Source organism: Cnephaeus nilssonii, assembly GCF_951640355.1.
Source record: "Cnephaeus nilssonii genome assembly, chromosome: 16".
NCBI lineage: Eukaryota > Metazoa > Chordata > Mammalia > Chiroptera > Vespertilionidae > Cnephaeus > Cnephaeus nilssonii.
Window position 1 is genome coordinate 33,581,445 of NC_137087.1, and position 13,542 is coordinate 33,594,986.

At 40.9% G+C, this 13,542-nt stretch overlaps 1 protein-coding gene across 2 annotated transcripts in view; it reads right to left on the minus strand.

The window, feature by feature from the left end:
- The window catches only part of PRKG1 (protein kinase cGMP-dependent 1), a 1,114,160-nt gene that overhangs the window by 205,421 nt on the left and 895,197 nt on the right, over positions 1-13,542 (minus strand). For both annotated transcript variants that reach the window (XM_079792952.1, XM_079792951.1), the window contains exon 6: positions 480-557. In XM_079792952.1, the coding sequence (XP_079649078.1) occupies positions 480-557 (78 nt within the window). The remainder of the gene's footprint in view (positions 1-479; positions 558-13,542) is intronic.

Below are 13,542 nucleotides of genomic sequence, written 5' to 3' on the forward strand. Positions count from 1 at the left end.
CAATAATTTTTAAGAATATACAATAGAACATGCATATATTTATGTCCTTATTGAGCTCAGAGTGTTAAGCAACTTGTCTGTGGATACTAAATCTAATAAGTTATATAGCCAAATTAAAACTTGGGCCATCCAATTTCAAAGTCCAGATGTTTCATTATAGCATAATGACAGGATAGATTTTTTTTCCTGTTAAAAATTTTTTAAAGTTTTTTTCCTTTTTAATTATGGAAATCTTCCCATTCATGCAGACATATCAGTGACATCTTGCATCATGATTATATTATAGCACATAAACTATTTCCCAGTCTCTAGTGTAATATGTTTTCTTCCTTTGGAAAATTTATTTTCAAATAGTTCTCTTTCAGCTTCAGAAACTGGAAACACTGGTATAGCTCTAGACCCTGAACCTGTGCTGCTCCCGGAGTCTCTGAGGAACCCCAGGTCCCCTCCTGCATCACTCTTGCTCCACCAGAGCTTACCTTTCCTTTGCTGATGATAAAGAAGGTGTCCCCTCTTGCACCTTGCCTGATGATGTATTCCCCATTTTCATAGTGGGTCTGAAAAACAGAAATAGCAACAGAAAAAAAACCAAAAAACATTAAGAAGTGATTCACCAAACAACCCAACCTCTTCCAATACCAGCTCCTCTAGGAGTTTTACTCAAACCTAGAACCCATCATGGTTTAAGAATAACTAATAGTCAATGAACACAATAATTGCAGAGAAGTCCTTTCTATCATATTCATTTCTAAACTATTTTGTTGATGCCATTTTTTTCCAGATGATTACATTCATATCTTTAAATCCAATCATTTTAAGAGTTTGATGAAAATATTCTTTTCTCCCATCAACTCAGCATAAAATAAAACAGCAGAGCTGCTAATTAAACGGGTCTTCTGTATTATTTTGTTATTCTCATTTAGCTTTAGTATTCTCCTAACGATGGCCTTTTTTTTTTCCTGAGAAATTACTGTGGCATCTGAAGATCTTCATTTTGAAATCATGTTGACTTTTAGTGTGGGTTTGATGGCCCTAGTTGCTTTTTAAGGCACTGCTTCATGCTTTACTGTCCTTGCTTCAGCAATTTAGATTTGGCTCTGTCAAACAGAACATCTTAATTTTATGGACTAAAGTCTGGTCCAGCATCTGTGAGCTCATAAACTACCAAACGAGGAGCAAAGTAAGGCAGCAAGAAGATGATCGCTGTCAGTGTGTCAGTATTCTGACCCTGTCACAGTCACTGGGTTCATTCCCAGGTTTGAGATAATTCCTGAAATAGACAGGAGTAATTTCTTTAAGGGGAAGTGGAAGAAAGTGTATTGCTGTGTCATGAGGTGTAACAGGGAAATGAGAGTTGTGCCATCTGCCTTCTTCTCTGTATCTTAGCAAGGGAGCCATATTTGGGGAAAGGAAATGTTACTTTGCGCACTCCTTAGGAAAGAGATTTTGTGGTTTGCATGTGACTTGGCTGTGATTTGTCTTTACACTTCAATACCATGTTTCTGAATACTTTATGTACTCTTAAAATTGCCTTTCATTCATTAATACTTGACATTGAGAATAGCCATAATTTTCTTAATACTGAAAATTAACATACTACCTAATCTGTGTGTTTCTTTTTTGCTCAAAGACAACTCATTTCTTATACAAAGTTTTAAAATTAGGATTATCGAACGCACAGTCTTCAACTGATTTATTTCATTTAACAAGCTATCTACTAGTATGTTCCATTTTCTTATCTTGCTGCTTTGAAAAGATCTGTATGACATATAGATTTGAAAAACAAATGGTAATTTCTACTTTCATATATCAATTCAACAGAGTGTCTCTGATCAGGTCTGATGATGCAAAGATGAGTCAGACAAAAATCTCATAGTAGCGCCGTCTGGTACATCTTTCTTTGATGGCAGCAGTGTTATATAGCTGCATTGTCCAATCTGGCAGCCTCTAGCCAAATGTGGCTACTGAGCTGTTGAAATGTGGCCAATGTGACTAAGAAGCTGAGTTTTTAAGTATATTTAATTTTAATTAATTTACACTCAAATACTCATATGTGGTCAGCAGCGACTATATCAGATAGGGGGTGGGGGGAGTAGCTAAAGTCAACAAGGGAAGAGTCTTCATCTGGAGCAGTGCCAGGCTGACCTAGCCTCTATGTCATCTCCGTTAAATGCAGTAAGGAGGGAGCCATGAGGGTGAGAAGCTTCTAGCTGAGCCCAGCCTCGGCATTTGAGTGTCCACACCTAAAGCCCCAAACATCTTGGAGCAGAGACAAGCCATTTCTATCACCTCTGAATTCCTGGCCCATGAAATCTGAGAATAAAATGGCTCTTCCTCTGAGCCACCAGGTTTTGGGGTGGTTTGTTACGCAGCAATAAATAACCTCAACAGGCAGACAGGGGGCTGTAACCCAGTACCTGGCTCCTGCCTTCTCCTGGGAGCTCTAGCTCTGATTGGTTCTAGAGTTCAAGCCCATCAGCTGCTGTGGTGAAAGATGGTGTCTTCCCCATCTTTGCAGTCTCAGCTGAGAGGGGAGGGAAGAGTCTGGAACACAGCCCAGTCAGAATTTTATCCCCAGCACAGTGGGCAAAGCACATTCATGACCCTTATCTTGTGAAGCTTCTCAATAACCCGAGCAGGGGTTTCAATAGAGAAGTTGAAGCAAACACAGTGACTAACTAGCCCAAGGTGATATCATTAATAAGAGGTTAAAGTGGCACTCAATGCAGGTACTCCTTTCATGTCCCATGGTGAACTGTGGTGGAGTTAGTGACAAAATATGGGCCCTTCTCCTCCACTTCCCCACCCCAGCCTATGGCTGGAGGGTTTAGTGTGGGCAATCCCTAGTATCTTTTACATTGCAAAGAAGAGATGTGTCCAAGTCACCTGACAGTGATAAACAAATAGACTGGTCCCAATTCCCTGGTTGTAAGTAAAAGAAAATCCAACCACGGCTAGCAAAACGGGAAGGTACTAACAAAACAGTTAGTAGCATCCAAAATTGCTGGATCCTGGGGTTAAATCAGACCTCGGCCTCCCTCTTGTCCTCGCAGCTCTGTCTGTCACACATTAGCTTCTCATGAGGGTCCAGGGTGTGCCAGGATGACAGTGGGCTCCCCTCATGTTCAGACCAGCTGGCTCTTTCGTGATTATAGGTCCTTCATCCCATAGAGTAAAAAGTTTAACAGGAATATCTACAGACTGTTTATTAATTCATTGAAATTATCTAATCACCTTCTTAATATTATCTGATAGGATTTTGTAACTTGACTCCCACAATTGCCATATCAGTTATTTTGGCATACCTACACAGGTATTCACAGTTCATATGTCCAAGCTGCATAAGCCCACAAACTCAGGGTTCCAGAGAAGAGCCTATGGAACAATGGCCAAAAGCAGCCCCCGTCTGGGAAAGATAATATTAATGGTGTTATGGGATCATAATGACTGTGCTATCCTGAAATGTCCAATTACACCTGAGGGGAAGATGATCTACATGCTGATTCTTCAAGAGTTTCTATAATTATGCAAATGCCAGCAGGTTCACTGTTTTTTGAAGGTCACTTTGCAGCTCTACCATTTCCTTATTTCCAATTAAATAAAAGGAAAATATAGAATTTAGAATGGCAAGAAACCTTAGCAACTCTTAGACATCTCCATCCTCATGTTCTCCCATGCTCACCCTCATTTATTCTGTTTTAGAAACACTGGCTCTATCTGTGCCTTGTGCTTACCAGGCTGGCTCCCTCTTCAGAACTTTGCATTCAGTAGACCCTCTATCTAGAATACTCCTCCTCAAAATATTTGTCATTATCTTGTTCCCATTATTCAAGCCTCAATGAGACCTTTCCATTTATAATGGGCCCTTCATCCCCACTCATTTTCTATCCTACATTTCTACAAGGTGTTTTGTTGTTATTGTTGTATTATGAGGCTCTCCAAAGCTGTGTGATTCCACTTGACACTTTGGGTGATGACAAACAGCTGCAAACCAGAGCACAGCTGAGCCTTCTGTGAGAAAGCCTATTGCACCCATCATGATTTAAAATTACCCTTTTATGTTTGCTGTTTCTGACCGCACCCCTGTCACCTGATGCTTAAAGGGTTAAGGAGATTTTATATTTATTTCCATTGTTTCACTTAGAACAATGTCTAGCACAAAATAGTCATTCAATATATAATCTAAATTTAGGACAGATTTGGTCCAAACCCCTTTATTTTAAATGGGAAAGTGGAGTTATAAGTGATAGACTAGAGCAGTGGTCTTAGGTGACCCTGCTAGCGGTTTTCAACCTGTTTTCGACCTGTCCTGACCCACAGGTTGAGAACCACTGCTGTAGAGAACCACTGCTGTAGAGCCTAAGACCAAAGGAAAACACAGATATTTACATTACGATTCATTAACAGTAGCAAAATTACAGTTATGAAGTAGCAACGAAAATAATTTTATGGTTGGGGGTCACCACAACATGAGGAACTGTATTAAAGGGTCGCGGCATTAGAAAGGTTGAGAACCACTGGATTAGAGGGATGGATAAAGAAACCTGACAGTATATCTAAATGTAAGTAATGCATCCCCCCAAGACAATAACTTGGAATAATATTTCTGCTACTTGCGAGTTAAAAAAGCCAACCTTGTTTTTGCCACTAGAAGAAAAATGGGTATAGCTTTTATTGTTCACATGTGTGTATTTGTATTCTCAAAATTCAACATTAATATACATTTCTAGTTAAACTCACAATTCTGCACACACTTGCTGACATTTGGCAGAAGGCTTACTGCAACACTGGATATAGCTCTTAGAGGCTTGGAAGTGGCCTCTTGGTAATACGTATAATTCATTTTCATTTATTCAAATCAGATTCATAATTTTAATATCAAATATATTGCATTTATTTAATTGAATTTATTGGGTGACATTGGTTAGTAAGATTATATAGGTTCAAGTGTACCGTTCTATGATACATCATCTGTATATTGCATTGTGTGCCCACCACCCAAAGTCAGATCTTTTGTCATCATATATTTGACTCCCTTTATCCTTTGCTACCTCTCCACCCTCCTCTCTGGTACCCATATACTGTTGTCTGTGTCTATGAGCCTAAAAATCCCACCAAAGAACTATTAGAAACAATAAATATAGTAAAGTTGCAGGAAACAGAAATCCATGTCCAAAAATCCACTGCATTCCTATATACTAACAATGAAATTTCAGAAAAAAATGAAAAAAAAAACACAAAAAAACACACAATTCCTTTTGTAATTGCAAGAAAAGGCTGAAACACTGAGGAATAAACTTAACAAAGGATGCAAACATACTGGATTTTAACTGGTGATTTTATTTTCAACCCCCCATTCTAAAATAACCTGTAATAAAAGTCATTTAATATATAAAAATTAAAATACCATTATATCATTCTGAAGTAAATTACCACCTTCATTATTTCAGTCAGAAATTATACCTTTATACTTAAGAATTTTTTTTAAAGTTTAAGGTTGGCGTTATGTTTGTCTTTATTAAATCACAGAACATCTATTAATTGACACTGCCCTAACGATTACAGCACAGTGGTAATTGCTACCAATTTTAAAAATAGCTGCAATAAGTCTGAACCACTTTAGTGTGTCTGAATATCTACTAAAATTTTGAGGTGAAAAATAACAATTGGAACATTAGCGAGTTAAAAAACAGTATGGTCTCAAGTCATGATTCCTGCCTCATTTTTTCAGAGGACAGTTATATTTTAGAAGAGTATGACATCAGAAAGGAGAAAAATTTCTTTAAAATATCTGCATCTACCGTTCTGGAGCCCAATTCAGTGAAAGTCCTCAAAGGGAATTCTTACTTCCCCTCAACAGCCCAAATTTATTTCAAAGACAAGACCTCTTTGTGGAGAACAGGATCACTAACCAGCTTGATCAGTCAAAAAACACTCTAGTTAGAGTCCACAGATAAAGCATTTCTTGGTCCAGGACTTTTCTTCTACTTGGTAAACTCTGCTCATTAGACACGTCTGGATGTAGATTATCCAGGGATACCAAGAAAGACTGACACAGTCATTATTACACCATAACATTTCACTTGGCTATCTTTGAACTCTGGGAGTTTGGAATCTGACGTTGGGGGAAAATCTGTACAGGAGCCACAGATTTCAACACAGAACTAGGCCTCTACTAACCACAGACAGCAAATGTCATGAGTGGGCCCTTCTCTCTCGTAGAACAGAAATTATCAAGGGGACCTGTTCATTTATGAAGCATTTACATAATTAATATCTAGCCTTATTTAGGCTACAAGTTTGATGTACTTTCCTTCCTGTCCTCGAAAGCCATGGTCGGCAAACTGTGGCTCGCGAGCCACATGCGGCTCTTTGGCCCCTTGAGTGGGGCTCTTCCACAAAATACCACAGCCTGGGCATGTCTATTTTGAAGAAGTGGTGTTGGAAGAAGTTTAAGTTTAAAAAATTTGGCTCTCAAAAGAAATTTGAATCGTTGTACTGTTGATATTTGGCTCTGTTGACTAATGAGTTTGCTGACCACTGCTCTAAAGGAAAATTAAAACTTCCTCATATCACCAACCACAAATTAACTAAAACAATGGGGGGGAAAAAACAACCAACAAACCAAAGCCTGGGACTTTTTATTTTCTCTCTTCTTCAAACCACCACCATCCTGTCCCAACCAACTGGACATCTGGGATACACATCTCTCTACTACAATTTTTTTTCTATTTCAAAGCCATGGCTCACCTTTCACTTGGGATACTTTCTTAATTCATATCCAGTACTTTCCCACACCTGTTGGGCTGGACAACGACTTGGCTCCTTGGCTGCTCATACTTACCGACAAAAGCCCCCTTCACCAACACATAAGGGACGTGCCCTTGTCAGGGGAGTCTGTTCATTGATTAATTTCAAATAGCCTTTATCCGTGCTCTCTATACGTGAGACACTGCATTTGGCCCTGAGGCATCAGGGATATGTGTGACACAGTCCATAACTTGAGAGGCAGCATAGCATGGGGATTACATATGTGGATACTGGAGCCAGACTGCCTGGTTACAAATCCCAGCTCAGCAACCCTAAACAAGTCCCTTAACCCTCCTGCGCAGTTTCCTTTTCTGAAAAGTATAATTATAGCTGCATAAACAGGCTTTTGTGGGGATCAAATGAGTTAACAGTCACAAAGTATAGAGCTTGTCCCATTGTAAACATTATATACCAGTAAATTATTTTTTTATTATTATCAAAGAAAGTTTAGTGTAAGGAGATAGGATGGTAAGCAAATAATTTACCAAAAATAATATGTAGCTTTTCCCAGGCAGGTAGCAAATCCCTGCTGAATGGGGAGAATGAGGAAGGGCTTTCCAATCAGAGGGAGCAGTATTTGTAAAGGCACAGAGATGGTGAATGTACGCAGTTTACAAAGAGAACAGTAGGTCAGAGTGGCTGAATCTAAAAACTCACAGGGTTGCAATGCATTTATTTTTATTAGGTCATTTTCAACTCTACTACCATTCATCCATTGACCTTCAAATCCCTTGGACAACTTGAAACTTCATGTGTTCTTTACCATTCTGTCCTCAATCACAGGAATTCATGGCAGTAAATTTCACTCCCCACCTTACCCCGTATTCATATTTACATAGATCCCTAACGAATGCTTTGTGGACAAGAAAAAATGCAAAAACACATGCTGAAGAGACAAAACTGGGAAGCTCAGCAAACATATACACATACTTTGTCTGCTTAGACATTTCACCAAGACAATCCCACCGTAACTGGTCCAGCCAGATGCATGTGGGAAGGAAGGATGGTTTCAAGATCACCATAATCAGTGTCCTCAGCCTAACCACAGGACCACCTTGCCACTGAGAATGAGAATGCCAGTATTAATTCAGAGTGCTCCAGTCACCCATGAACTGGGCCTTCCAATCCTAAGGGCCTGACTCACAGAGCCCCCCAGAGAACCTAGACATGGTAGAAACCCAGTATAAGCAGAAAGCATGGCCTTTTCATTAAATACAGACAGCTAAGACTTCTGGATAGTCTTCCTATCACTGCCCTTCCTACCACACCTGCCCAGATCCCCAAGGTTATTTAAGACACAAGTAGCTGGAACCATGAGTGTGAGTTTATGGCACCACCACTGCTGAGGATGTGTGTCCATGCAGCTGTCCCTTGATGTCATAACACCCCCTGATGAAACATGAAACATGCCTTCACGGTATACTGTTTATCAAATTCCTTCACCATGAACTTTGCCTTATGGTTCTGTGATACATTCTGACTACCAGGAGCTTGTGTTCTGTTCCTCACTGCCTGAATCACTGAATTTCCATCTGCTTTGAAGGTCTCTACTGTGGTACCCACTTCTACTTGAAACCAGGGATTGTTCTATAAGTCAGTTTGACCTCACTGGATGGGATAGACATTGTGAGAAGAGACTCTCAGGCAGGCCTAAGCCTCATCCTGACCAGAACTGTGTGGTCACATCCCTGAGGACACCTGGACTTCAGAATAATCCTTGCCTTAGCAAGGTGTTGAGGCTGATACTTAACCATTTCCACATCAATGACAAGGACACGATGTCCTAGGACTGTGTAAGCTTATCTTAGAAAATTAATTTTTGACTTGTCCCAGAATATATAAAGCCAATAGACTGGCTGGGAGACAGAATTAAGACTTGTTTAGTGACTTACAAGCAGCATTTTAAAATGTAATAAAACATAAAATATCAAATGTATTACATATAGTGAGGATAAATATAACTTACAAAGTTGTATGTATGTGTGAATATCTATGTGCATTCTAGGTCCCAATGTAAAATGTATTTCTCACTACACAAACACGACTTTGAAGAAATAAGTATTTTTCTTCCTTGACAAAAGTTATGACATTTTCAGAACCTCTACATGAAATCACCTTTAAACATTTTATCCTATCTAATAAAGAGGGAATATGCTAATTGACCCTCACACCATCGCAAAGATGGCAGCACCCACAGCCAATAAGGAGGGAATATGCTAATTGACTGGTACACCCTCAAAGATAGCGGTGCCCATAGCCACAAGATGGCAGCGCCCAGTACCCTCAGCCCTGCTGGGGCAGCAGGCGGGCCCGGCCGCTCCGCATGCCTGCCTCCAGAGCACCCCAGTCCCCTCAGCCCCCAAGCCGCACAGGGCTGGCCCAAGGCTCAGGCTTGCCTTGGATGGCAGCTGCCCAGCTGCCCAGGGCCGCCTGGCTCAGGTAACCAGGGTCAGCCAAGGCTTGCGCTGCCGGCAGCGGCAGCAGCAGAGGTATGATGGGGGTGTTGCCTTCCCCCAATCACCAGGTTGCCTCCCGTCCCTAAGGACTCCCAGACTGTGGGAGGGAGAAGGCCGGGCTGAGGGACCCCCCTCCAGTGCATGAATTTTCATGCACCGGGCCTCTAGTCATTAATAAAAACACTAGTACTGGATATTTTTTCACTTTTGAATTATTTCACTTTTGGAAAGGTATGTGTAATTTGAAAAGACTGGCTCTTCCTTCATTTGGATAAGTGACACTTTGACTCAGTTCACCACTGTGCATTCTCATCTGCTTTTCCGGTCCTCTCACATCAGTGCCACCCCCCATCTGTCCTGCTGTCAGACAGGAGGCAATCATTTTCATTTCCATTTCTGTTTATCCAAGTACTCAATATACTTTTTTTGTATAACTTAATTTTTAATGTATTTTTATTGCTTTCAGAGAGGAAGAGAGAGAGAGAGAGAGAGAGATAGAAACATCAATGATGAGAGAGAATCATTAATCAGCTGCCTCCTGCACAACCCCTACTAGGGATCGAGCCTGAAACCCAGGCATGAGTACAGACTGGGAATCAGTGCTCGACCACTGAACCACATTGGCCAGGCCAAGTACTCAATTTTCTAAAAACAAACTAACACTTCTCATAGTGCAATAAAACTGTGTGGGATGTTGGTCAACCGGGATATAGAATTCTGGTTTCCTCCTCTGAATTTCAAACATTTTTGAGGCCTTTGTGTCTGGTGGTCAGATCACATCATTATCCTTTAAGCCTCTTAAATAGCTTCAGCATTTAATATTCAAAGACACTGTTGACCCAGCGTGGCACCCTGGACCAACTGAATTCCACCATGAATATTAGGCAAAGGAGAGAAAAACCTAAGATGACATTCCATAAATGCTTGGGTTTTATTTGCTATTTAACTGAGTTCGTCAATGGCATGATTTTCCAAATGGATTTTCAATTCTCTGCTTTTACTTCCAAAGATATTTTATGTGAACATATTCATATAATATAATGATTAAGAGTGATGTCAAGGCAGGCACACAAAATGTCAAAAATCTTTAAAAAACTTAGTTTACTTCATATCTATTCATTTTACAACAGAAAACTGTTTATAGAGTCGACAAGCAGGCGTTCCCATCCCACATAATTACACCATAACTCAAACTTAACAATTTGATCTATAAAGGCAATTAGCTTTGGCAGAACTTGAAAATTATTTGCCCTGATAGATAATAAAATGTGTTACAAGGAATCACACAATTTAGTGTCTCAGAGTCACCATCTGAGGAATAAATATGTTTTGAAGTTTCAACTAAAATAAATATACTCCAAAAAGAAAAACAGATTAGTCATAGTTTCCCATGAACTAAATAGCAAATATGGAGAGTGAAGTGAGTCCAAAGTATGTTGAATTCACTAAATATTTTACTTCTTTAAAATAAACATTTCACATTTCTCTTTGAGAGGACACTATTTAGTTTAAAGGGCAGCTGGAGTCACTGAGGACCAGAAGGAAGAGAAAGCAGAGAGACTTCAGATTACATGAAGGGGGAGGGGCTACTAATATATTGGCGCATGCAGGTCTTGCCTCAAAGATATTTTATTTCTGTCTAGACTGTTTTGAGAGTGGTCTTGTTCAGCGCTGAGGTTACAGAGTCATTTATGAGCCTGCCCCCTTCTTGATTCCACAATATGCCACAGAACCACTCAGAGAACATGCACTGGGAGGGGCTGGGGTGCTTCTCAAGGACACAAGGCAAAGGGAGAGAGCTTTTTCTAGAATGTGCATGGGTGTGCTTAGGAAGTAATAACCAAAGTGATACACAAGATATTTAATAACTAGACTTAACAGGCACTAGCCAATCGGAAAGCACTGGGGCTGGAGCAGGAGCGTCAGGAGCCTCCTGGATCTTGGGGAGATTTAGGGGCCCCAGGAACGAGCTGAGGGAGCTGTCAGGGTGCTCCTGGCAAAACCTTTTACTCACGGGTATGCTAGTATATCAACGTGTTAGCAACTCATGCAAACATATGGAATAGAGCCCTAGAAACACTGCGGCACCTTCCTACCCCACACCAGCCCTTGCTTCACACATATTTTGAGGGTTCTGAATTCAGAATGAGCATTGCTACTGCTAATAATAGCTGCAAGGAATCAAGGAACTCCGGTAACTGAATCCGCACAGAAGTGGAGGACACACTGTCTCCTAGACCAGAGGTCCTGGCTGGGAACAGCTAAGTAGCTGACGGGGGTCAGGACATGCTACCCCAAAACATGGCACCTTGGCATACTGACTATTTTAAGCTGAAAGAGTGAGAAAACAGCAGGAGCAAGAGGGTCACTCTGACCTCCCCCCTGCCCTTGTCCACTGAAACAGGCCATAGAACCCTATTGAGAGGTGCTTTCCTACACCCTGGGCAACGGAGCATTCTTCTGTCTGAAGACAAATGGAATCCAAGAGGAATCTGAACAAACAGGCCTTGCTACACCTACTACTCCCCTGTTTACTACACTTACATCATACTCCTTGACCTGTGATATTTCTCCACAACTGTCCACCCTCCATTAAGCCTAGCATAAACTACTCAGGTCCACCTGTTCCCTTGAGCTGCGTTTCCTAATGAAGATTTCTGTATCATGTAAAGCTTATATTAAATACATTTGCATATTTTTCTCTTGTTAATCTGTCTCCCTCAGTTTACTTGGCAGACCCAGCCATACACCCTAAGAGGGTTGAGAAAAACTTTCCTCCTCTACATAGCTAAAAAAAGTGAAAGGACTCTAGATAAAGAGGAAACAGCATTAAAGGGGTACTTAGTGATCAAGCATGGAAAGAGGAGGCTCAGAGAAAACACAGGGGAGCAATCAGAGATCACAGCTCCATCCTAGCTGGTGTGGCTCAGTGGATAGAGTGTCGGCCTGCAGACTGAAGGGTCCCAGGTTCGATTCTGGTCAAGGGCACATGCCCGGGTGCGGGCTCGATCCCCAGTGGTGGGTATGCAGGAGGCATCCGCTCAATGATTCTCTCTCATCGTTGATCTCTCTCCCCATCTCTGAAATCAATAAAAATATATATATTTTTAAAAAACAGATCACAGATCTGAGGGTGATAAGTTATTTGGTCACTGGAGAGAGGTATGCTGTTGTCACAATGTATATTCTATCAGCCTTGGAACCTGAATCTGTTATGGTTTGAGCCAATTTCTTTGGCTTTAAATCAAAATCAAAAGACAACCTTTTCATAAAAGTGCTTGCTTTCCATATGCCTCAACATGAGGAGGGAAGAAGTCTGGGTCTCTGGATCTGAGAGGTTTGCTTTATAGTCACACATCTGATTGAGGCCCCCACACCCAAAGTACTAGGCTGGCATATGGGTCCATGTATCAGTCTCAAGTGATATTGGATTATGCTAAAATTTGGAGCATTAAAAATATGCTGGATATAGATATAATACCAGTTTCTTGTCCTGCTAGGGGAAATCCCAGATCTTATGCATGGACAATGTCAACAAGGTAATGCCGCCCTGGCAACCATCCTTAGACCTTGATCAAGACCTGCCTTCCTACCACTACCTCAACCTCCTGCACCCACAGGCTATGTCATGGGGTTTCTGCAGACATCCATCCACTGCTATAAAGAAAAGCTGGGGCCTTTGTCCTACCAACATCCAGAAGGCTTTTTCCCTATTTTGTGAAGTATGCTCAATCCAACAGTGTTGTAGCACAGATTCCCAGAACATGGCTGCCATAGAAACCCTGGTGGTTAACTCACTTGCATTGAAGTAGGACCACAGTGGTTGAGGCTACCCACCAGCAAGTTTATTTGTCTATTTCCAGCAATGGACAAAAAGGGGTTTCAGTTGAAATTATGCTAATTCATCTGACCACAATATAATATTTTAGAATAATGATAAAGACTCACTTTTACACTCCAATATTAACTCACATCACAAAAAAATAACAGCTACTATTAATTGGAGGCTTGCTACAAGCTACCCAGTGTGCTAAGGATATCTCAATTAGTGCAATGGCTTGTTGAAGCCGTATAATCTCAATTTTACCAGAACAAAATGGAAGCGTGGACAGGGTGAGTAGTTTTCCAAGATCGCCAAGCAATTAAGCTTTAGACACAGCATTTGAATCCAAGTTTGCTTTAGAAAGCCTATGCTCCCAGATTGACTTCCTCCTAATCCCACAGATCAATTTTTCTTATTCCAAAAAGGAGAGAGAGAGAGAGAGAGAGAGAGAGA